This window comes from Schistocerca gregaria, chromosome X, assembly GCF_023897955.1.
Source record: "Schistocerca gregaria isolate iqSchGreg1 chromosome X, iqSchGreg1.2, whole genome shotgun sequence".
In the NCBI taxonomy this organism is placed as follows: Eukaryota; Metazoa; Arthropoda; class Insecta; order Orthoptera; family Acrididae; genus Schistocerca; species Schistocerca gregaria.
The window spans coordinates 256,310,098-256,336,454 of NC_064931.1; the positions used below are offsets into that span (position 1 = coordinate 256,310,098).

The 26,357-nt window shown below is 43.8% G+C and overlaps 1 protein-coding gene across 4 annotated transcripts in view; it reads right to left on the bottom strand.

Annotated features, from left to right (window-relative positions):
• Positions 1-1,523: 1,523 nt before the first annotated feature.
• Positions 1,524-26,357, bottom strand: part of LOC126298317 (serine/threonine-protein kinase Pak) — a 114,004-nt gene continuing 89,170 nt past the window's right edge. For 2 of the 4 annotated variants that reach the window (XM_049989616.1, XM_049989615.1), the window contains exons 8-11: positions 22,512-22,661; positions 13,607-13,789; positions 10,640-10,784; positions 1,524-6,524 (exon numbers count right to left, since the gene is read on the bottom strand). In XM_049989616.1, coding sequence (XP_049845573.1) covers positions 6,496-6,524; positions 10,640-10,784; positions 13,607-13,789; positions 22,512-22,661 — 507 coding nt within the window. In that variant the 3' untranslated portion in view covers positions 1,524-6,495. The remainder of the gene's footprint in view (positions 6,525-10,639; positions 10,785-13,606; positions 13,790-22,511; positions 22,662-26,357) is intronic. The other 2 variants (XM_049989614.1, XM_049989613.1) reach the window with 1 other exon arrangement.

The following is a 26,357-nucleotide window of genomic DNA, read 5'->3' on the forward strand; positions in this document are numbered from 1 at the left end:
ATTAACTGGCAGAGTGTACAACAGCTGCTTTGATCTTTTGGAGGAATATCCAATATCATCATATATTTCTGATAGAGATCGCATAATTATTTCATTTATTTTTCCTGCTTCAGTAGCGTTACTTTTGTAGAAAACTGTCTTTCATAGCTCACAATGTTCTACCACATGTCCATATTGGGCTATGGAGAACCAGGCACGGAGAGCTGATATAAGGTTTCATTTACAATTCTGGGAACATTTGTGTTTCTTATGTATTATGTGTCCGTTAAGGGCCTTTGAGATTATGTAAACTTACAGTGGAGGTGGGATGGGGGTTAAGAAGGAAAGGAAATGAATTTATAATATCAGCTGCATTGAAACTTTATGTGAATTCTGTAGCGACGAGTGAAAATGTGTGCCGGACCAGGATCTCCTGCTTAGTAGGCAGTTACATTAACCACTGTGCCACCAGGACAAAGTGTTCATTGCAATTGTGTGGACTACCTTGGTACACCCCTCAGCCAACCCACATTCTCACCTAGAGCCACCTATCTGCAGTCCCCATCTACGTTCCCTTTGCTCACTACTTTGAGATTCTTGCATGAAGTCAAACATGATTGTGAATTCGCACTGAAGGTGATGGATTCATAGCCCATTGAGGCAAATCAATGATATGAGCGTGTGATGTCTTCTTTTGGATATGTCCGAAAGAACAGACACCACAGTTGTGATACACATTACGGAACTCCCATCTGTAAACAAGAAACATAGGAATGGGAAAGAAAAGGAAAGGATGGATGGGAAATCTAGACAGCTAGCCACACAGAGCAATGTGGTAATGCAATGGCAAAAGTTAAACTTTGTGCCAGAGCAGGGCTCGAACCCGGATTTACCACTTCTCACGAATCATTTCCTTAACCGCTTAGGCCATCCAGTGGTCCCTGACTATCTCAAATTTCCAACTTACCACACATCACAATGCTGCATCCCTCATCTATTAAACACTCTACTTGCAAATTCTGATTCCCATATGACTTTGGACAATATTTGTGCATCTGCACGGTGTCTGTTCTACTGGAAATGCCCGACAGAACAGACACCGATCCTATGTGTAAAAATCTCCAGTCTATTTCCTTCAGTTTTCCTTACTTGATGGTTGCTTCACTGCTGTTGTTACTTGTCTGTTCTTCACAAATTTATTTGGAGACAGTTACAGTTATCTCAATTGCTGTGAACATACATTCACCATAACAAATTTGCTGCCCTGAAAAAATAAATGTATACAACTTATTGAAGCTTTTTTGAATTCTTCTGTAAGTCAGTTTATATACTTCATAATATAGGATGAGCTTGAACAGTTGTGGCCTAAAGACAAAAATTTAAGGAAAGAGAGTTGGAGTTCAATTTCTGAACACCATCTAGGTCAGCAGACACATCACCACTTTGGATTTGATAAGAGTATGCAAAGAATCAATTGTGACCTTATTGCAGGAACCATAAAAGTTGCCACGTGAAGTGATTTAGGGAAACAACAGAATAAGATATATACATCATACATATATTTCACATTATGATACACACAGACAGTATCAGAAGGTAAAAAAAAAGTAGTCATTTCATTTTATTTTTGGTCCAGGTCATTTCATTTTATTTACATAACAACAACTTAATACAACAAAATATTTGAGCAAACCTTCAGAACAAAGCAGACACACGATACTCAAAAGCACTACATGTGATGCGTAATTAATGCCCAAATAATAAACATTTGTCCATTTACTTTAAATCTGTCTACAATCTGCACAGTAGTGTTACATTCTGTAGGCTGATGAAAGTACAGTAGAGTAGAACAACTTCTTGTAAGAAATGGCAATTCAAGACTTATCATAAAAATGCTAACTGCTGCATTGCAATAGTCAGTTAATGATCAGTAAAGGGCAGTGAGAATCAATAAACAGTAACAATGATTCACAATGTTAAGTAACGATGCATCCCTACATACAGCTCAAAGGTTCACTGCCAAAATTAATTTACTGAACAATAATGATTCAATCTGAAACAAATTCCACTTTCAGAATTAACAGAAACCAAACATAATTTCATAATATTAACTTCCATAAGAACCACCTGTCAACAGCAATTAGCACTCAAAAATCTAATTTCTAGTAATTTTATCCACACAATGTTTGTATTACTCTTACTTAAAAAGCACAAAATACCTGTATAAAAGTAATAAAGCCTTCAAAAATTTCATTTCATTTGCAGTCTCTAGTTTTCTTTTTAAAGTACAATAAGTAGCATAAAATAAGATGTAAATTTTTGAAGTTTGAAATCTCTAACAGAGCAGGGAGTTTCATATTTCTGGCATCTAGAAAAAAAAAAAACAGGTACATGACAGAATAAAAGCATTTTTAACAATTCAGGACAAGAATCTATTTGAAGGAGACATGACAGCCTGGGGACATGGATAAAAGCTTCAATTATTGGCGAGTCATTATCTACTCACATTTATAGTAGGAATGGTGAAAACTTTACTCTGCAACTGTATCAGTCTTGTTATCAGCAAAGTACAGCAGTGGACTGGGCTGACAGAAAGCTAAACCTTTCTGGCTGATAGAGTAATAAATGCTAATATGGGAACATACTGAGACAAAAAGTAGAAAATAAAGGAAATGGCAACAGAAGTGACACAGGAGTCTTTTTCCCTTCAATTACAGGTAGGAATTTAAATTGACCCTCCACAAGTTACTGCTACACCTGATCAGTGTCTTCTTAGTCACTTTCTGCTGGTAATATAAAACACATTTTTAACATAAATGTATGCAACATCCACCTACGCTATTCACCCTTTTCTTGTACAAACTATTTCCTGATCAATCTATAACAATTTTGCACTGAGATTAGACAAGTCACTTGTCTCTGAATTGGTTAAGACTTACATCAATGCATTTTTCCTCTTGCATTTGTGAAATATGCATGACACATGGAAAATGGGACTTATACCAGGGATTACCTACAGTTGTACGACAACTGTCCACAAGGGCACATGCAGGATGATTAACACGTTAACTATTTCTATCTGGCAGTCGTTAAGACCATTACTGAATTCAAAAATTAAGTTCTTATAATTCAAATAAAATAACTTTGTGACTAACACGTCAATAGTGGGAAGCAGTGTAGCTAGCTTGTATTGCGCATGCCCCGTACTGTTCCCATACCTCCCCACGAAACCAGCTGTGCTGGCTAGTTTCTGCACTTACTTATTAAACAAGCAACACAGTGAGCATGAAGAGCCCAAGAAAAATGTGTGATTGGCTGATAGCTGGCCCAAATGCTCAACTCATTGAAACAGCAGTCACAAAGTTATTTTAATCGGAATGTAACAAACTAGCTCTGCTAACAAATTTTTAAACTGCCTCAGCTTTTCCAGTGGTGTTCGTTCTTTTTGTATTTAATGAGCTAATTGCAAACCTGATGACCAAAAGAAGCAATCTCTCATTGTCAATCTGCACATAATCTATATATGTTTTAGTGATTTATTTTTAGTGCACAGCAATTTCGATTTGAGCCCTACCAAGCAGTCTTAAACTGATGTACATTTTTTTTCTAGGTTTAAAATCACAGCCATGCCATAGTTTAAAAAAGTATTTGGAGGAGGGGGGGGGGGGGATGAGATTTCATCTATATTTACAGTTTAATTTATAATAATATTGGTCCCATCATATGGAATATATTTAAAATATATTTTAAGTACAGCACTGCAATACTCTATACTGAAATTGTAAGTGTTTACTCAATGGAGTTTGTTGCAAATAAACACAAATCCTCATGAAACACTTGCCCTTCACTAGCTTATCAAAACAACTTTACTATTTGAAAAATACTTATAAATACTAAAATGAAGCTATGGTTTCTTTGTTATTGAATATCAAGTACAAATCTGTGAGAACAAGACAAAAGTACCATCATAATAGTTGACTCAAGGAGTGCCAAAGAGAATGAAAAGCTCTGGATATTCCGGCTGGCGGATAGAGGATTCCATCTGATAGTATTACTACCATGGCGAGTGGTTATGGTTCACGCAGCCGTGCTAAAGTGCGTGAGGTGGCCAGACGCGATCACGAGGGACAGTATGAAGGAGCGTGGGACTGGCATCAGCTCAGAGAACCCCGACCAGCACAACAATCCTACAGTGGTGGCAAGAACAACAGTCGCCAAGGAAGGAATCAGAATAGGTCAGAAACATACAGAAAGAAGAAAGATGCCGAAACAATGAAGACACAGTCAGATGCCTAGACTGACAAAATCGGAGTTGGATTGAGTGAGCTTTCAGAAGCTCTGAACAAAATAGAATCAGGCGAAACTTTGACAGCAGTAACCATGCCAGTGACTACAAGGCAATTGGGATTTTGCGCAGCACCAATCTACAGGCAGTGCTCTATGTTTCGCAATGCACATTATTGTAATATACATTCATTTTGTCGTGTAAATCTACTATTATTTGAAAGGAAGATGGAAGAAGTTGTAAGAGTCTCTCCAGCTCCAAACCAGTACCCTGCAGAAGCGTATCGCTTCCTTCTTGACTATGAATACCGTAATGCAGCAAATACGGTTGTGGCATACCCAGCAATGATAAAATTCTTTCTTGATGCGCTGGGATATGTAGTTGATGGAAAAGAAGTCATTGTCCCTGCCCTATGTCAAAAACCAGAAGTTGGACGCGTGCCTTGTTTCGCTCCGCTTACTGAGCAGATTGCGTTATCGAATCTGCGTGACGTCGTGGAAAGATTGTCCAATGCACAGACAGCGCAGGACATCCACTTGCCGTTTTACCAGCATAATCCAATACCGGGAGCACAATGGGAAGGAGCACCAGAATACAAATTCTGAACCACCATAACTCCCTTCCAGGCAACACACTCAACAGGAAGAATTACAAGAAATTTTGTTGCCATATATTGTGGTTAAAATAGACTCAGTGCAACAGTTAAAATTCTCACAAATGTTTAGTCTGGCTGCTGTAAATTATTAATCAGTTACCATTTCATTTTAACATGACTGAGAATCTGTATTATTTCATCATCCTGCAATGCACTTTGTCACATAAAATTTCAAATACTTCAAATCATGATAAGTTAACTGAATTAGAAACATGACTGACTTCGAGTTAAGTTTTAATACATTACACATGTTTCAATATTTATTCCTAACTAGAAATAATATAGAAAAATAAGACTTCTTATATTTGTTACATGCATAAAAATTTGCACACTGTAATGCAATGTCACAGCAAGACACTACTCAATGCCACAATTTTATTACATTGTGTTGTTCCAAAAGCTTTACCAATAATTTAAGATACACTACAGTCTCTCTTACAGTAGAACAGTGAATTATAACATACATCAAATAATTAAAGTGTAATTTTAATTTTTTCAAATCAGTATTGTAATTAAATAGTTTCTTACTAAAAGCATACAGTGAGAATGTTAACAGTGAATAGTTTGAGCACTAATTTCAGTCATCGTTTTAAGTCGTATGCTCTTGACGCCTAGTGAAGAAAACTAGCATATGGCTGTGCTCAGTAACAGTTGAAGTTTGTAAAAGTTTATCCTCATGATGTATTTATTGATTTGATATGTTGTTTCCTCCTATGAATAGTTGGCTGTTATGACAGGGCAAGGATCTCATCAGTCAAAGATGCTGACAATACCACTGAGGTTCAAACGGATACCAATCAATATCTACAATTAAGTTAAAATTAATTCTGGTCCATAGCAGTTACATGAATTGAAGGTAATGATGGTTATCAATCTCATTTCAGATGCTCTTTCTCATCTAAACAAGAGATCTTTCAGCTATAAATACATATATAAAAAACAAGTCAAGTTTAAGATATACAACATACTGAGCCAGTTATGTTGAAATGGCTTACACAAAATACAAAATACTGAAGCGCAACTTTCTCACTGAATGTAATGGATGTTAAAACATGGTGACTGGGGAAAGTTCTAAAATACATTACTTGTTCCAGTTTCTGTTATAACGCTATGAATAAAGATATATAAGAACAGTCACAAATTCAGTTATCCCATTACAACTTCAATCTATTTTCAGTTGTGACTAACTGATACTGATTCTCAATTCATCACTTTTTTAAGACAAAAAAACACACAATAGTGTGGAGAAATTCTTCCCTTACTCCACTGTCTGTTTATTCAGTCAATGAACTGAAAGCAATGATGTCCTATATTATACTTATGCACTACTGTTACAAACTGTGATTAATTGTAGAAATTTACATGAACAATAAAACATCAGTTAACATAAAAGTCATTTCAAGCTGGATTTAAAAAAATCTCAACATTAAATGATAATGTCACCTGTTACCAAACATCAGGTTAAAACAGTTGTACTTTGTGATAACATTCAGTTGAAAGGATCTGTTTATTGTATTATTGCAGTTTATCTTACATTGAGCAGAGGACGAATGTAATACCAGGAATTGGACATTCTTCATTTGTGCAGTAAGTCAATGCCTGCGCCTGAAAATATTGTCTTACGTAAGAACATGTAAACTAAACAAATCTGTTGGTGATATATTTAAAAAGCACAGAGACTGATGTAGTAAATCTACTGGTATCTATATCTCTTCCCTTAATGCTGTGCTTATTCTTAAATATAGTTAATGGAAAAAGGACAACACCCACAAACTTCAGTGGCTCCTTCTGAAGTATGTTTTGTAAAATATACTTTCAAGGCAGGGAAAAGAAAATTCATAGCCAGCTGAATTACAGGATTAAAACTCTGAGCAGGACAACCACTCCTGGTCTAGCAAATGACTAATTTTTTATTCACATAAAGCTCATGGGTATTCAGTTTTTAAATCTAGGTTTCAGCAGGTTGCTGCCATCATCTTATTCTTTCAGTTTTTAATATGTTAATTCTGGAACCATTACTCTGCATATTATGTATAAAGAGAGCACATTTAAAACTTTGACAGGCGTCAACACCTACAGCACGATTATCATTTTCATAAATATTGCTTTTTAACATGTTCTGATACTCTTTAGTCTTAATTGGAATAGGAAACTTATTTGAATTTCTTTCCTTGCCCCTTATATTACAACTAAATTAAGATATTTGCTCAGAGCTTTTTGTGTTTATATTATCATAAAAATTATTATAAGTTCCCCAAACCATTGCAGTTCTGCCTTTTGTAAGCTTGGTAAGTTTATGCTAAGCGTTGATTAAGTTTAGGAATTTGAAACAAAAATTGCCATTTTATCAAGTAGCTTCTTTAAATTATTGCTCTCAAATTTTATAAGGTTTTTTCCTGAACTTTCAAATCAAATCCTTGTTCACAACACAGAAATACTTTCTACCTGAAAGCTAAAATATCTTAGCCCATGCTGGCTGCAAAACACACACACTAAAAAAAATTTTTAGTGCTCACTTTTTTTGGAGACCAATAGGTTGTAGATCTCACATGTATAAGCAAAATTAAGTTATTTTTGAGAATTCAACTTGGTGTTAAATAGATCCTGTGTCGTGATCTTTGGCCTCAATTCCTTCAAATGGAGAATCACAGTGACAAATACTTTTGTTTCATGATTACAAGTGAGTTACAGAGTATTCTGTTTTAGTTAGACATATAACTGATGGGTACTAGCATCTCAAACATGTAAACACTCACACCAATGGAAATAACACACATTTTTAACAAGAAGCAGCAACTTTTTAGTCTCTTCTCTTAACTCTAAGGTATCAATATCCATCAAAAAATCTTTGCTAAGCTGAAATGCAGATAGTGATTGGTGATTCCATAGTAATTTTGGGTAAGATCTCAATAACAAAGTAAAGATACAGATATTTCTGTGAGAGCACTTACGTAACAGAAGTATTTAACTGAAAAGGAAAGTGCAAACTATTGGCCCATAAGTACATGCAAGTGGTCTATGAGACAAAGGATAATATTTTCACATTAATACAATGTCTGATAATTGCTTCCAAGAAGTTGTCTTCTGAGTACCTTTAAGTGAGCATAACAGGAGTCATTTGGAATGGTACACGTGGTATTTTAACAATAGCACTTCCAGACTGCTTACAACAAACAGCTCTAGGGTATCATGGGCATGCATTGGTGTCAGTTTGTTGTTGGCTCTGCTTAGGTTATTCCTGAGCACATATGAACATACTATTGGCTCTGGTGTCAGAACAGGCATCATCTTGCTTGGTTCCTTATTCTAATATCTTGTAAGTCTTATAACTGCAGCAAGAATTTGGTGGCTGGTTAAAGAAGTGATGGCTGAAAGTGAAGCTGACGATTCTGAAGGTGGAGAATTCGAGTTTGAAGAAATACAGGACCCAGAATGTAAAAATGATTCTGAGGCACTGAATGAGGAGCATCAGGTGATGAAACAGGAGACAGTGATTATGGTGCAGATAGTGGAGTGTTTGTCAGTAAAGACAAAACAGTATGCAAGCCACATGCTCCACCAAAGGAACCATGTACATGTTCTCATAACATCTTAACTAATTTGCTTGTGAAATATGCTACAAATCCACTAAAGTGGTGGGAAATGTTTTCTAATGAACAAGTTATGTACATACTGGTTAAGCGTACTAATACGCACTTTCAAACTATCCAGAGGAACTTTTCTAGGGTGACAAATTCCCAAACAATTGATAAAGGTGAAATGTAGGTTTTACTGAGATTACTGTACTTCCCTGGTGTAATGCGTGACCACATCTACAAGTTTTATGGCGAACAGATGGCACAGGACTTAAAATATTTCACCTCACCATGGGCATAAACAGATTTTTTCTCCTTCAGTGCATTACTTGTTGAAAACCCTCAGAAGGCTGATACAGTTGCTGAATACATGCCAGTAAGCCAAACAAGTACAGAATACAGATTTTTGCAGCAGTGCATGTCTAACGCATCTGACATGGAGATGTATGTTGGGCAACAGCCTGAAGGCCATACAAACAGGAAGGCCGACTGGACTTTTTCAGTGACTGTGCTGAATTATCATGACTAGAGGGCACAACATAGCTTGTGACAATTATTTCACAAGTTACGACTTAGCAAACACACTGATGACACAGAAGACTACCACCATTGGTCCTCTGAAGAAGAATAGGCAGCAAGTCCCCTTGGGATTTAATAACACTAAGACAAGAAAAGTCATTTGTTTTGGTTTCAGGAAAATTGCACCTTAGTCTCTCTTGTGTGTTAAAGCAAAATAGAGTGGCGTTACTTCTGTCTATGATGCATCACAATGCAAATATTAGTGAAAATACAGGAAATGATAAAAACCAGAAATTATCACAGTCTATAACCTTACTAAGGGTGGAGCTGACGTAATAATGAAAGAATGCAACATATAATGTAGCTAGAAAAACAACAAACATGAAGGCCATCATTGCATTTTATTACATGAACACAGCTGTGATAAATGCTGCTACTATTTTCAATATACATAAGAAAGGTCAACTGAGAATAAGAGAATTCTTATTGTAGCTTCCTTTTGCGCTTCTGCAAGACCATTTTCACTAAAGGGGAATATCTAGAAACTTGCCAAAAAGGCAACTGAGAGAAGTGGAGAGCTTTGAGATGTGAAAAGTTCTGAAAGTTCAACCATGAGCTCATGAGGACATTGTGTGGACTGCAAAAACAAGAACAGAAAAACTAGACACGTTGGAAAAACCACAATAAATATATTTGCCTTTAACACTGTGTTACCGTATGACAAGACTGTACTGACAAAATGTCCCATTGAATATGGGCATTACTTTGATAGCAGCTCATTTTTATCATGGTAGGTGGTGGTTAGTCTTTAACATCCTGTCAACAACGAGGTCATTAGAGACAGCGCGCAAGCTCGGGTTAGGGAAGGATTGGGAAGGAAATCGGCCATGCCCTTTCAAAGGAACCATCCTGGCATTTGCCTGAAACGATTTAGGGAAATCACGGAAAACCTAAATCAGAATGTCTGGAGACGGGATTGAAACGCCATCCTCCCGAATGCGAGTCCAGTGTGCTAACCACTGCGCCACCTCGCTCAGTGCGCATTTTTATGAATCTCCATTTTGCATAAATGCTTTTGACCAAAATATATTTTTTTTCTTTTAAATGGATATAGTTAAGTGGCTGGTAATGATACAACTCCATTTATTAACACTTCCCTGCATTATAATGTAAAATAAAACCAATGGAATCTGTAAGGGTCTGAGAGAGCGCTAGCCTGTACTGACGAAGTACCACGCGCGTGCACTGCTGGGTTAAACAATGGATTAAATGTGTTTCTCTAAATTTGAGCTACAAGAACTACATTTTTTCTATTGGGTATATAAAGTAAACTGAACTTTTAACTTTCTTCTCTATTGTTCTTAGCTTAACTTCACTAATCCTACATTTCGTATATTTTTCCATTCTTCTGAGCATTCAATCTCTATGGAAAATCATTCAGTATTATTTACATGAGTGAGTGAGTGAGTGTGTGTGTGAGAGAGAGAGAGAGAGAGAGAGAGAGAGAGAGAGAGAGAGAGAGAGAGAGAGGAGGGGGGGGGGGGGGGGGGGGGGAGAAAGAACAGAGAGTAAAAATATTCCACTTAGTGACTCAGTGAGTTATGATTATCAAAAATTAATCCTAACCTTTTCCTAGTATTTTCTGTGCAGCCTTTATCAGAGGAGTTAATGTAGTAAGTTCCATGCAGTTTCTCAAGAATGGATGTCTCAGAAGCTCATCAGCTGTGGCACGTTTGTCAACGTCTACTTGTAGGCAGCAGTCTAAGAAATCCTAGAACACACATTTCATCATATAATCTAAAATAACTTCCAATACAAGGTAATGTAACACAAGCAAGATATAAAAAAGATCATGAGTGGCCAAGAAAGCTGATACACTGTTCAAGATTTGAAATTACTTTTTATAAATGCAAACAGTAAAGCAGTACTAGTCAGTTGTTAAAAAACTAAGTCCTGTGACTAAAGAATACAGGGTGTCCACGAAAGAATGTCCCACTTTAAATGGTATATAGTAACAGTTTCATTTAGAGTATTTATCACAAATTATTCGTAAAACTGAGAGTAACTTAGTGTTTGTCACAAATGGTCAACAACTCTGGAGTAATGGAAGTAATAGTCTCTTTCTTTTTGTGTCTCAACTCTGGCAATTCATTAGTTAGTGGTAGAATGCAGACACAATCTTTCATAAAGCCCCAAAGGAAAAATATCACATGGCATGAGGTCAGCTGGAAAGAGCTCTGTTGTACTGAACATTATGACTAATCCAACAGTCAGGGACTTAGACAAAGATATGCCAATGGGGAGGAGCTCAATCTTGTTGCCAAATAAAGTCTTCATGGTCATCTTCTAACTAGGGAAACAGTCCTTCTTGCAACATGTCCACATAAGCCACCCCAACAATCTACATATGCCATCCCCATTACAGTGGTTTTAGCAAGGATAAAAAATTGTCCTAAGCCTGAGGTCGCAGCAAGCCCAGAAAATTAATTTTGGGAAATCTCTTTGATACTGTGCAAATCCATAAGGCTGTTCTGACTCCCAGACACAAAAATTGTGGGTATTGGTAGAAGTAAAGCTGTGAGGATGGGTTGAGAGTTGTGCTTGGGTAGCACTTTCCCGATAGAGGCAATGGTCCCGCAAACAGTTTTAATCTACCAGGAAGTTTCATTATGAGTATTTATCTTTCCACTTACAAGTGACTGTCAAATAAAAAACATGACAGATCAATGAAAGTAAGTAAACTTTATTATTTTGAAAGTAATAACCACGACTGTTAATACATTTTATCCCACTGCGAGACAAGACGATCAGTGCTCTTGTGGAATGATTGTACCTACACGTGCACCACTTCATCTGAAGCAAATTGAAGGCCATGAATATCTTTCTTCGGGGTTACAAAAATGCAGGAATCGCATGGGGAGAGAGAGATCTGCACTGTATGGAGGATTTGTAAGGGCTTCACACCGAAACTTATGCAGCTTATTCTAAACAACCTAGGCAACATGTTGGTGAGTCCACATATTGCCAAGGTTGCTTACAGTAAGGCACATACAGTCCTGATCTCACCCCATGCGACTTCCATATTTTTGAAGTCCTAAAGAGACATTTGTGGCTGTCGATTTGCTACCGAAGAAGTGGTGTACACATGTGTACAATCAAGGTTCCTTAGGCAACCACAAATATTTTACCATGAAGTTATTGGCTAGTCTCACAGTGGGATAAATATATCAACAGTTATGGCAATGTGTTTTGAAACTATCAAAAGTTACGGCAATTGGTTTTGAAATAACTAACATTTTACTTACTTTTTTCCTATCTGTCTCATTTGATTAACCCTTACAGACAAAAGTTGTCTCGTCACTGAACACCACACGCTCAAGAAAGTCATCTTCTTGGGAAGTTATAACATACAACATAGTTATCTGGCTTTAAAGCACATACCAACTGTAACCAGTATGGACATGGATAAACTTTTTCTTAAAACCTTTCACATGGTCGTCTTTGGCAACTGAACTTCAAGATTTGCTTTTGGAACAGACTTCTTAGAACTATGAAGGAAATATGCTTCGACAAAAGTCAACATTCTCTTCAGATTTTTTGGTGTCCCAAACTTTTCCCTTTATGCAATCATCTGGGCATCTCAAATTGATTATATAATCAGCAGATGTTTTTACCCAATGGGGGATCACAATTAAACTTTAAACAAAATGCACACTGAACTGAAATTACAGATTCAGTCTTAGCAACATGCAGAACACAAAACGATTTAAACTCAGACGTCATCATTATGCAAATGTGGTGCTGCAGCTGGAAAAACAACAAGACACTACTCATGCATGTGGTTTTATAAATATGTTTGAGTTACTCTTTAGTTGTGACCTTGAACAAACACAAAACACTTAGTTCAAAATGGTTCACATGGCTCTGAGCACTATGCGACTTAACTTCAGAGGTCATCAGTCGCCTAGAACTTCGAACTAATTAAACTTAACTAACCTAAGGACATCACACACATCCATGCCCGAGGCAGGATTCGAACCTGCGACCATAGCTGTCGCTCGGTTCCAAACTGTAGCGCCTAGAACTGCACGGCCACTCCAGCCGGCTAAACACTTTTAGTTGATACTATTCAAATTTGTAACTAGGACATTCTTTTATGAACATCCTGTAGATTCCCTACACATAAGTAACTCATTCTCCTGTATCTTCCACCATGTTAACTGATGTGTCCATTCATTTTTGAAACTCCACCAAAATGCAAATTAACTGTATATGCTTAAACACTGAGTATGAATAAGCAACCAACACAAAAAATAAAATGAATGTGGAAAGTACAAAACTACAAGAGGGATTGAAAAATCACTAATCAGCACCTTTGAGACAAATAATATTCTACTTACTTGCAATGATACACTAAGTCAATGTTGATCTCCCTACTGTGTCAGCTAAGACTTGGGCACTGTGTTGCCTTTAACAGAAATTTTTAATATATTCTATGCAAACAATTTGAGCATGTCTAACTCTAAATAGCGCCGTGTAACCTAATGCAGAAATGACAGAATCATCTAAACGTGGTACTGTAGAGTGCCTCACCTTGAATTCTGGAGATAATTTCTCCCAACGAGGTATAGCTGGCCTTCCATTCGCTGCTATCAGATACAATGCTCTAAGTGGGGTTTCTTTTAAATAGGGTGGCTCTCCTTCAATCATTTCAATAGCCATAATACCAAGGGACCATATATCAACTTTCTTACCATACTGCTTTCTTGTCACAACCTGCAAAAAGCAAATATTAATTGGTGAAACACAAACGCCCATACACACATCAGATCAGTACTTACAAATTTAATGCAAGAGGTTATGTGGAGTACTGCCTGCGTAACACAAAAGAGGAGTTTGCATTAACTATTTTTGATAATTTACTTCAACATTACCTGGAGAGAGAGAGAAAAAAAACGTATCATCATATACTCCACAAGCAAAACAATACATTGATAATGATTTTATTTGAAGACATGTTCTCCTGTTTTATTTTATTGTTCATAATACCTCGAGTAACAGGCAATTTTACAACACTTATTACAAATTCACTAAGAGAATTATTTAATTTACTGATGGATGTGACAATAATAACAAATTTTGTGATTATGTCTGTGTAATGCAAGGCAGAGTACAATGATAAATGTAAGAAAGTTTCAGATATAAAAATACTTCAGATATGACTACAATATAGGGGTTACAAAAAGAATGAACATACACAAAACACAAGCAAGTGCTCAACAGTCCAACTCCACAGCTGTGCAGTTAACATATTTGACTTCACACTAAGGTTGGCAGTTCAATCCCTTGACCTGCCAAGTATAGTGTAGCACGACTGAAATGGGGCTCATACAGTTTCCAGACAATAACTGCGAAATTAAAACAGTCATGAAGGTGAGAATGGGCGGAGAGAGAGAGAGAGAGAGAGAGAGAGAGAGAGAGAGAGAGAAGGGATGGGGGGAAAAGAGGAGAGAGAGGAGGGATGGGGGATGGGGGGAAAAGAGGAGAGAAAGGAGGGATGGGGGGAAAAGAGGAGAGAGGGGAGGGATGGGGGGATGGGGGGAAAAGAGGAGAGAGGGGAGGGATGGGGGGATGGGGGAAAGAGGAGAGGGGAGGGGAGGGATGGGGGGATGGGGGAAAGAGGAGAGGGGAGGGGAGGGATGGGGGGATGGGGGAAAGAGGAGAAAGGGGGGGGATGGGGGGATGGGGGAAAGATGAGAGAGGGGAGGGATGGGGGTATGGGGGAAAGATGAGAGAGGGGAGGGATGGGGGTATGGGGGAAAGATGAGAGAGGGGAGGGATGGGGGTATGGGGGAAAGATGAGAGAGGGGAGGGATGGGGGGATGGGGGAAAGAGGAAAGAGGGGAGGGATGGGGGGAAAGAGGAGAGAGGGGAGGGATGGGGGGAAAGAGGAGAGAGGGGAGGGATGGGGGGATGTGGGGAAAGAGGAGAGAGGGGAGGGATGGGGGGATGTGGGGAAAGAGGAGAGAGGGGACGGGTGGGGGGGAACAGGAGAGAGGGGGCGGGTGGGGGGGAACAGGAGAGAGGGGGCGGGTGGGGGGGAACAGGAGAGAGGGGGCGGGTGGGGGGGAACAGGAGAGAGGGGACGGGGGGAAGAGGAGAGAGGGGACCGGGGGAAGAGGAGAGAGGGGACGGGGGGAAGAGGAGAGAGGGGACGGGGGGAAGAGGAGAGAGGGGACGGGGGGAAGAGGAGAGAGGGGACGGGGGGAAGAGGAGAGAGGGGACGGGGGGAAGAGGAGAGAGGGGGCGGGGGGAAGAGGAGAGAGGGGGCGGGTGGGGGGGACGAGGAGAGAGGGGACGGGGGGAAGAGGAGAGAGGGGACGGGGGGAAGAGGAGAGAGGGGACGGGGGGAAGAGGAGAGAGGGGACGAGGGGAAGAGGAGAGAGGGGACGGGGGGAAGAGGAGAGAGGGGACGGGGGAAGAGGAGAGAGGGGACGGGGGGAAGAGGAGAGAGGGGACGGGGGGAAGAGGAGAGAGGGGACGGGGGGAAGAGGAGAGAGGGGACGGGGGGAAGAGGAGAGAGGGGACGGGGGGAAGAGGAGAGAGGAGGCGGGTGGGGGGGAAGAGGAGAGAGGGGGCGGGTGGGGGGGAAGAGGAGAGAGGGGGCGGGTGGGGGGGAAGAGGAGAGAGGGGGCGGGTGGGGGGGAAGAGGAGAGAGGGGGCGGGTGGGGGGGAAGAGGAGAGAGGGGACGGGGGGAAGAGGAGAGAGGGGACGGGGGGGAAGAGGAGAGAGGGGACGGGGGGAAGAGGAGAGAGGGGACGGGGGGAAGAGGAGAGAGGGGACGGGGGGAAGAGGAGAGAGGGGACGGGGGGAAGAGGAGAGAGGGGACGGGGGGAAGAGGAGAGAGGGGACGGGGGGAAGAGGAGAGAGGGGACGGGGGGAAGAGGAGAGAGGGGACCGGGGAAGAGGAGAGAGGGGACGGGGGGAAGAGGAGAGAGGGGACGGGGGGAAGAGGAGAGAGGGGACGGGGGGAAGAGGAGAGAGGGGACGGGGGGAAGAGGAGAGAGGGGACGGGGGGAAGAGGAGAGAGGGGACGGGGGGACGGGGGGAAGAGGAGAGAGGGGACGGGGGGAAGAGGAGAGATGGGACGGGGGGAAGAGGAGAGATGGGACGGGGGGAAGAGGAGAGACGGGACGGGGGGAAGAGGAGAGACGGGACGGGGGGAAGAGGAGAGACGGGACGGGGGGAAGAGGAGAGACGGGACGGGGGGAAGAGGAGAGACGGGACGGGGGGGAAGAGGAGAGACGGGACGGGGGGGAAGAGTAGAGAGGGGACGGGGGGGAAGAGTAGAGAGGGGACAGGGGGAAGAGTAGAGAGGGGACGGGGGGGAAGAGGAGAGAGGGGACGGGGGGGAAGAGGAGAGAGGGGACGGGGGGGAAGAGGAGAGAGGGGACGGGGGGGAAGAGGAGAGAGGGGACGGGGGGGAAGAGGAGAGAGGGGACGGGGGGGAAGAGGAGAGAGGGGACGGGGGGAAGAGGAGAGAGGGGACGGGGGGAAGAGGAGAGAGGGGACGGGGGGGAAGAGGAGAGAGGGGACGGGGGGAAGAGGAGAGAGGGGACGGGGGGAAGAGGAGAGAGGGGACAGGGGGAAGAGGAGAGAGGGGACGGGGTGGGGGGGGATCAGGTTGGTTAGTTGGGTGTGGGATTGAAGGGACCAGACTGCTAAGGTCATCGGTCCCTTGTTCCACGATAAAATCACACAAAATAAAAACTGTCAGTCGTTAAAAACGGAGAACTGAGACAAGGGACGACACAATACAAGAAAGACAGACAAAGACCAGACAAACGGAACTAAAATCACACCGAGTGTGAAGGTGGTTGGCCGACCATGAAAATAAGGAAAAGCCAACCACCAAATGACATTAAAACCCACAGTTTAAACCACAGGCCAAAGGCCCAAGTCAATACAGGAAATAAAAGGACAAACACTCAAATCATACGATAAAAACCCCCTGCCCAAATAAAACTCAACACGAGGTCCGCCATAGCTACGTCATCACATAAAAGGGCAGGGAGGGTATCAGGCAGCGCAAACGTCTGCCTGAGTCCTGTTAAAAGCGGGCAGTCCACCAAAATGTGGACCACCGTCAGAGTTGCCCCGCAGCGACATAGCGGTGGGTCCTCCCGGCGCAACAAATGGCCGTGCGTCAGCCACGTGTGGCCAACGCGCAGCCGGCAGAGGACGACAGAGTCCTTCCGAGAGGCCCGCATGGAGGAGCGCCACACACTGGTCGTCTCCTTCACCGCCCGAAGTTTGTTGGGCGTGGGCAGGGTGCGCCACTCGTCACCCCAGGCACCAAGCACTTTCTGGCGCAAAAGCGACAGGAGATCACACTCCATAAGGCCAAGTTCCAGAGCCGGTGAACTCACTGCCTGTTTAGCCAGCGTGTCAACCCGCTCATTGCCCGGGATGCCGACATGACCTGGGGTCCAAACAAAGACCACGGAGCGGCCGCAACGGATAAGAGCATGGAGCGACTCGTGGATGGCCATCACCAGACGGGAACGAGCAAAGTACTGGTCAAGAGCTCGTAAACAACTCAGGGAGTCACTACAGATGACAAAGGACTCACCTGAGCGGGAGCGGATATACTCTAGGGCGCGATAGATGGCAACCAACTCGGCAGTGTATACACTGTTCCCGGGTGCCAGCGACTGTTGCTCACAATGATCCTCTAGAGTAAGAGCGTAACCAGTGCGACCAGAGACCATCGAACCGTCAGTATAGGCCACGGCAGATCCGGGGAACTCGGCAAGGAGAGAAACAAAGCGGCGACGGAGGGCCGGAGGAGGGACCGAGTCTTTCGGACCCTGTGCCAAATCCAGCCGAATGCATGGTCGGCGCACACACCAAGGGGGCAGACGGAGATTGGCCCGGAAAACAGGCGGGAGAGGAAAAAACTCAATCCCACACAGTAGAGCCCGGATGCGAACCGCGATCGTACACCCTGACCGGGGCCGCCTGTCTGGAAGATGGACGAACGAGTGCGGGAACAGGAGACGGTAGTTAGGATGCCCTGGCAAGCTACAAACGTGGGCAGCATAAGCAGCCAGAAGTCGGTCGCGCCGGATCCGCAATGGAGGAACACCAGCCTCCACAAGTAAGCTGTCAACAGGGCTTGTCCGAAATGCTCCTGTGGCGAGTCGGATCCCGCAGTGATGGATGGGATCCAGCAATTGCAATACTGATGGCGATGCCGAACCATAAGCCACACACCCATAATCAAGGCGGGACTGGATCAGCGCTTGATACAGCCGGAGAAGGGTGGACCGATCGGCACCCCATCCGGTGTGGCTAAGGCAACGGAGAGCGTTTAAATGCCGCCAGCATGTTTGTTTAAGCTGCCTAATATGAGGCAGCCAAGTCAACCGGGCATCAAATACCAGTCCCAAGAACCGATGCGTCTCTACCACAGCAAGAGGTTCACCGTCAAAGTAAAGGCGTGGCTCAGGGTGAACCGTGCGACGCCGGCAGAAATGCATAACACACGTCTTAGCGGCCGAAAACTGGAAGCCGTGCGCTACAGCCCACGACTGCGCCTTGCAGATAGCGCCCTGCAGCTGGCGCTCAGCAACTGCAATGCCAGCAGAACTGTAGTAGAGGCAGAAGTCGTCTGCATACAACGAAGCTGCGACGGACGATCCCACCGCCTCAGCGAGCCCATTGATCGCAATTAAAAACAGGGAGACACTGAGGACAGACCCCTGTGGGACCCCGTTCTCCTGGACCCGGGAGGAACTATGGGACGCAGCAACTTGCACGCGGAAGGAACGAGACGACAGAAAATTCTGAATAAAAATCGGGAGCGGGCCCCTAAGACCCCACCCATGAAGTGTGGCCAGGATGTGATATGGCCAAGTCGTATCGTACGCCTTCCGCATGTCGAAGAAGACGACAACCAGATGTTGGCGGCGTGCAAAGGCTGTAAGGAAGGTGCGATAGTGGCGAGAGAGGAGAACAAGCCCCAATCAGCCTTACTCAGAGCCCATCTGGAGGGGCGTTCAGAAGAGTGACGCTGTGGTAGTGACAGAAAGATGGGGAAATGGTCACTACCACATAAGTCGTCATGGACACTCCAGTGGATGGATGGTGAAAGTCCGGGGCTGCAGATAGAAAGGTCGATGGCCGAAAATGTGCCATGGACTACGCTGAAATGTATCGGCTCTCCCGTGTTTAATAGGCAGAGGTCAAGCTGCGAGAGAAGAGTCTCGACATCTCTACCCCGGCCAGTAATCGCGGCGCTACCCCACAGGGGGTTATGGGCGTTAAAGTCGCACAGTAACACAAAAGGAGGAGGCAGTTGTGCTATCAATGCAGCCAACACATGACGCGAGACATCACCATCTGGCGGAAGATACAAACTGCAGACAGTAATAGGCTGAGGCGTCTACATCCTTACAGTGACAGCCTCTAAAGGTGTGTGAAGAGGTACACATTCGCTGTAGACAGAGTTAAGGATGTAGATGCAGACTCCACCAGATACCCTCTCATAAGCTGCCCGGTTCTTGTAATAACCCCGATACCCACGCAGGGCAGGGGTCCGCATTGCCGGAAACCAAGTTTCCTGTAGGGCAATGCAGAGGAAAGGGTGACTGCTGATGAGTTGGCGAAGCTCAGCAAGGTGGTGGAAAAAAGCGCTGCAGTTCCACTGGAGTATCGCTTTGTCCATGTCCGAAAAAGGCGTGAAGGGGCCGAGGAGGCAGATCACACCACTGGGTCACCTGCTGCCACCGATGGAGGACGAGTACAATCTGCTTCCATGGTGTCGGAGGGTCCGGTAAGATCCAGGTCCTCAGCGGACGCCCGGATCTCCACCTTACCCTCGGACGCAGAGCCTGTAGGGAGCAGTGGGGTGGATGCCACCGCGTGTTCCTTGGCCTTAGAGGTCTTCTTCTTTGTCTTGTCTCTCTGGTCCTTGGGTTTCATTGGCTGGGAGGGCTCCAGCAAGTCAGTCTCCGGGACGGAGGAGGAGCGGGAAGCCCTGCGACCAGCCGCTGGTCTGCTTTTCTTCCATTGGCCGACGGCACCCTTCCCAGAGGCGGAAACCTGGGAAGGAAGGGACCCAAGGGACCCTTTCCGTGCTATTCGAGCCAGGGAAGTTTGAGGCTTCCCCAGCTTAGAAGTGGGGACTGATGTCCCCGATGGTTGGGGGGTTGCTGCTCCTGAGGCAGGTAGTGCAGGAGCAGCAGGGAGTGAAGTGCCCCCCACCATCAAGGGGGCAGGTGTAGCATTCCGGCTCTGAGAGGTGGCAGTCTGAGGGAGAGCTAATGGGGCCATAACAGTAGTAGCCGCGGCGTAAGAGGCAGTCATTCGAACAGGATGGAGGCGTTCGAACTTCTGCCTGGCCTCAGTGTATGTCAGGCGGTCCAGGTCTTATACTCCATGATTTTGCGCTCTTTCTGGAAGATCCTGCAGTCCGGCGAGCAAGACGAGTGGTGCTCTCCGCAGTTTACACAGATGGGAGGCGGAGCACATGGAGTATTGGGATGTGATGGGCGTCCACAATCTCGACATGTGAGGCTGGAAGTACAGCGGGAAGACATATGCCCGAACTTCCAGCACTTAAAGCACCGCATCGGGGGAGGGATATATGGCTTGACGTCACAACGATAGACCATCACCTTGACCTTCTCAGGTAAAGTATCACCCTCGAAGGCCAAGATGAAGGCACCAGTGGCAACCTGCTTATCCCTTGGACCACGATGTACGCGCCGGACGAAGTGAACACATCGCCGCTCTAAATTGGCGCGAAGCTCGTCATCGGACTGCAATAGAAGGTCCCGATGGAATATTATGCCCTGGACCATATTAAGACTCTTATGGGGCGTGATTGTAACCGGAACATCCCCCAGCTTGTTACAATCGAGTAACCGGCGGGACTGGGCGGAGGACGCCAATTTGATCAAAACCGAGCCCGAGCGCATTTTGGACAAGCCCTCCACCTCCCCGAACTTGTCCTCTAAGTGCTCGACGAAGAACTGAGGCTTCATGGATGTAAAGGATTCACCATCAGCTCTCGTACACACCAGGTAGCAGGGCGAGTATGGTTCGCTGGCATCCTTAGTCTTTCGTTCCTCCCATGGTGTAGCCAGGGAGGGGAACGATTTGGGGTCATATGTAGTTGCGTTGTATTGAGCCCTGGAACGCTTAGAGACTGCTGGCGGCTGGCCGCCAGCAAGAGATGATGTACCACGCTTCATTGCGGGTCATCCGCCCTGATGCCACCTACTCCGACCAAGGGCCCTCCCCACGGGCGCCACCCAGCCTCATTAACGGCCACCTGGCAGGATGGCCATTGCCGCGAGTCCCAATGCCCGAAGGAGCTACTCCTTGGCATACGTGGGGAGTTAACGGCGCTGGTATCAGCAGAGCGATCCCTGTGTAGTCAGGGGGCTACAACCAACAGTGTACATGGCGGCCCCACCACAACGGACTGGCTACCGTGCTGGATTTCAGGTGATGTAGTCCAATATCGTCATTGGCGCATAAAGCGACACAGCATAGCAGACTGCAATAAACTGCACCCAAGAACAAATCCACGCCCAAGAGATGGTAGGTGAGCGGGACTGCTAAGCGACGACGACAAACCTGGCTAGAGATGGTAATGCATGATGGCCACATCGCTCCTTGTAAGGCGCCCTTCCCCAATCGGCTCGCTCTTCGGAAAATTTAGAAGGATGGAGGTCAAACCCGTTGGGGACCATCTCACAAGGCCAAAACGTTTGAGACTCCTTTTAGTTGCCTTTTACGACAGGCAGGAATACCGTGGGCCTAATCTTACCCCCGAAGCCACAGGGGGGGGGGGGGGGGGGGGTGGGACAGGAAAGAGGTGAGGTGGATGGGGAGTGGGAGGGGGAGAGGGAAGGGGAGTGTTGTGTGATGGGGGAGAGGGAAGGGGAGTGTTGTGTGATGGGGGAGGGGGAAGGGGAGTGTTGTGTGATGGGGGAGGGGGAGACGGGGGAGGGGGAGACGGGGGAGGGGGAGACGGGGGAGGGGGAGACGGGGGAGGGGGAGACGGGGGAGGGGGAGACGGGGGAGGGGGAGACGGGGGAGGGGGAGACGGGGGAGGGGGAGACGGGGGAGGGGGAGACGGGGGAGGGGGAGACGGGGGAGGGGGAGACGGGGGAGGGGGAGACGGGGGAGGGGGAGACGGGGGAGGGGAGGGGGATTCCTTTCCCCATTCTGAAATGAGCAATACACTTCTCACAATCAGTATCAGCTATCCCAACCTTATTACAGCAACCTCAGTCTACAACGTACCGCCTCTCCAGTTCTGATTACATTGGGGCCATTTTTATCCACTTTCTGAAATTTTTCACAAATATTGGTCTCCATTTTTTTTAACTTTGTTGCTAGATATAAATGAATTATGTATGCATTCGACACAGTATCAGAAAAATCTAGAACTATTTTCGATGAAATAGCTTTTTAACTTACTTCTGGTGCCATCCAGTATGGTGTACCAACCAATGTTTGTCTCTTTTCATCTCCAACAATGTTGGCACAGAAACCAAAATCTGTGACTTTTACTGCACCATTCATTCCTAGAAGAACGTTGTCAGATTTAATATCTCGATGGATGATGCCCTGTAAAGTTTTGTTCAAGGAGATGAAATATTTCATGCCAATGACAGAACTTAAATAATTTAGGAGTTAAAGTAACAACTGGCTGAATAGCAGAAGCATTGAGTTGCTGACATGTGTACACAAAACAGAATGGACACTTTGCTAGCCTTTGAATGAATCCTTTTGCAAGCTAGACTAACTGACCATAAAAACTCTCCTCTCTGGGTGCTACCACTTGTTTCACAATGACCATCTAATTTTCAGATTCCACCACTCCTTATACCTCACCAACCTGATACTATAGAAACAATCCCCAGAGCACATACATCCCAGAATTGCCTCTGCTCTCTCCACAATGCTGTTACTGCGCAATCCCAACTACCTATTCCAATTTTCTAAGTTGGAAGTCTTGTCTTCCAACACTTGGATGAGCACTCCAGACACCAACTCAAAAAATTATCAAATTTATTTATATTTTACTCTTACTCTGAGCACCTCTACCCATCAACGCCCATCCTCAACCATTCTACTCCCAGTGAACAATCTCACATCAACTTCAACCCTTATAGAACATGGATCCTACCTTGCTGACCTTTACCATCTGCCACATCCTCCAAAACTACACCCCTCCCTCCAACAACACACAAGTCAGGAAGTAAACAAACCCAAATGACTGTTCTTGATCTATCCAACTAAAACTCCGACCATACAGAAGGTTCATTCCTATCTGAGGGCATCACCTTCAGCCCCCTTACCCAAGTTTAACCATACTGGACTCATCAAAGACCTGTTCACCTTTTCCAGAGTCCTACAACTGACACACTTCTTTGCTACCAATTTCTCCAACCAAAGACAATCTACTCCCAATGCCTAACTTTGCCTCTCCCAGTACACACAATCACCCAACCATGGCCTGCACCCTCCCTCATTTAACCATCTCCTAATTACCTTCCAGAAATTCATTACCTCCAACTTTGCCTCACCATCTTTCCCCAGGACCCTTTTCAAGAACACAAACTTCTCAACAGAAGATATAACAGCCACCTGCAACATCAAGACATACCCTGATTTGACGGCCATCCCTGAAGACATGGCTCCACCACTGTCATTGTAAATCACAGCCCTGCCACAATGAACCCTTCCCAGAAGTACAGAATAACCTCCAATAACTACTTAAATCCTTAGGTCAATATAAGAATCTTTCCTCAGAATCCATCTCCCTCCTAACTCCAACAACACCTCCCCCCCTCTCACCCCCCCCCCCCCCCACACACACACAGTTTCTTTCTACATGCTTCTTAAAATCTGCCAACAATCATGGATGCCCCAATGTAGCTGTTTACTGTGCTCTCCCTGAAAGAATCTCTGTTCTTCCTCATGCATTCCTATCTCATATACTTCCTACCTGCCTCCTTGCCACCAGCCACCATTCTCCAGCCCTCTCTCATACTCACAGCCTCTTTTTACCTCACTCCCACTTCCCAAATCTTTCCTCTCCTTATTGACTCTACCTGACACTACCCCACAATCCCAGTCAACGTGCCAGACTGCAATCCTGGCACTGTGTATTCAACTGACACTAACTGTACAGTTGGTACTTTACTCCTAAATTATTTGAATACAGAACCATTAATTGTTATAAAAATTATACATTGCATAGGACACACACTCATATATTGTGCAGCTGTAGCACGACATCTCCTCAGAAAATTATTACAGTTAAAGAGAGAGGCCAAGATGATGTTAGCCAAAAGTTAAAGTCAAGAAACTGCAGTCTCTTTCAGGTAATCAGCAGAAATAATATGTTCTGAAAACATTCACTGTCATCGATACAACTGTGAAGGATAACATTTCAGAGATTTATTCACAATTAGAAAACTTTAAATCTGAAGTAGTAATTATGTTACAAAGTATTTCGCAGTCAATTTCACCAACTGAACTACATAATACATGCACAAAATTACAGAAAACACTTATAACGGGAAAGGGTAACAAAAGGAGTTACTTGTGATATTTCAACGAATGGAAAATTCAATATCCTTATCACTTCAGGCAGGGGGGTTATCTTTATAGTCTTGGATGTTATTGAATTTAGCATATGTTAAATTCAGCAGTAAGTATGAAACATGTATTTTTTTGTTTCCTACAAAAAAACAAAATTTCCTGTCTCAAGATACAGGCCTCCAATGATGACACTGCAAACACCATTTTAAAGATGCAAATTTCGGAATTTTCTTAAATATTCTGTGTATCTGTAACAGAGCTAGATATTTTGTTAGCTTTTTTTTATTTTAAAGATATTTAGTTAATGCTTCCTACAGTATCCTCCATTTGGACATATCGGCCAAAGTTCTTTTACCTGTCACCTTTTGAATTTTTTTTATAATTTACAGAAAAAATTTTTTTTTCAAAAATGCCAATCCAGCAAAGTTAGATTTTGTTTCTGTTGATTAGTACCATGTAGTACCACATTCTCTGTAAAAGAGAGCTTCCACTTTTATGTTGGACAGGTTTTACTTTAAAAAATCATTTTTTTAACTTTCAAGGATAATGTATGTCCTAACTGGAGTTGTTTCTTACTAATTTCTTTGTTACAATGTTCATTTCTATTGTCTTTGTTGCAGTTATTTCTTTTCACATTCATTGTTGCAGATACTTCTTACACTTTATTGTACTTTCTTGTCAGTTTCTTTGTCATGGTTGTTCATTCCAGGTTTCTGAATTGTAGTTATTCAGTGCTAATTTGTTTACTGAAGAGGCTTCTAAGGAATCTGAGACCATCTACTGAGTTCTGTGTTTTTATGAGGAATTTCCCACTTGACACAGTTGCAGTATGTTTTGTGAAAAGGACTGTTTGAAATGTCTTCTGACTGGGGCCACAGGAGAGTCAAGTGTGCTAACTATTTGCGTATCCATAAAAGTGTGATATATAAGACAAACAAAGAAACAGACTTTGTTCAGATTGGAAACAAGTGTTCTCACTTGAAGACTCTGTTTTAAAGTGAAGATGTTGCCAGTGACGACTTTTTGTGTTCTAAATGTTTAGACAGAAAAACAACAATGATGCAGATTTTGCATTCATAGAGGAAGAATTAAATACCCCGAATCAGTCAGCTGTTAAGAAACTGTGCTCAGTGAAGTCAAGTCATAAGCTCTATGTATCAAGAAAGGACAGATAAATTGCTAAAGCTATGGATGAATACACTCTCAAAACTGGCCACCCCATCTTCAGAAGGAAATGAACCACAGCACTCTTGTACCTCTTGCCAGGAATTTTTCACAAATATCAATTTGGCTGTTGAATATTCTGCATTGTACAGTGAAAAGATGCAAGTTTTAACTGTAACTGTAACTGAACCATGTTTCATCAGTATCAAAGTACATGGTGGGCAAAGAAATAAATGTGAGGTCTGTAAAAGGAGTCTTTGGAAGACCAGATCCCTATTATGGTCATCCTGTAGAGGCAGCTCAACTTCAAATAGTGCAGTCATTTTATCTGGAAGATAAATGGGAGTGTTCTCACCAGAGTGCCAACATAAAAGACACTATAACTATAACAACTGAAGGCCAAAAGTTGTGAAAGTGAAGAGGTACATGACTCGCAGTATTGAAGAAACTTTCGCAATTTATAAGAGCAAATATAAAACTTCATATATTGGAAGATCAAAATTTTATACACTACGACCTAAGTGGGTAGCTCCACACCCACCTAGAGAT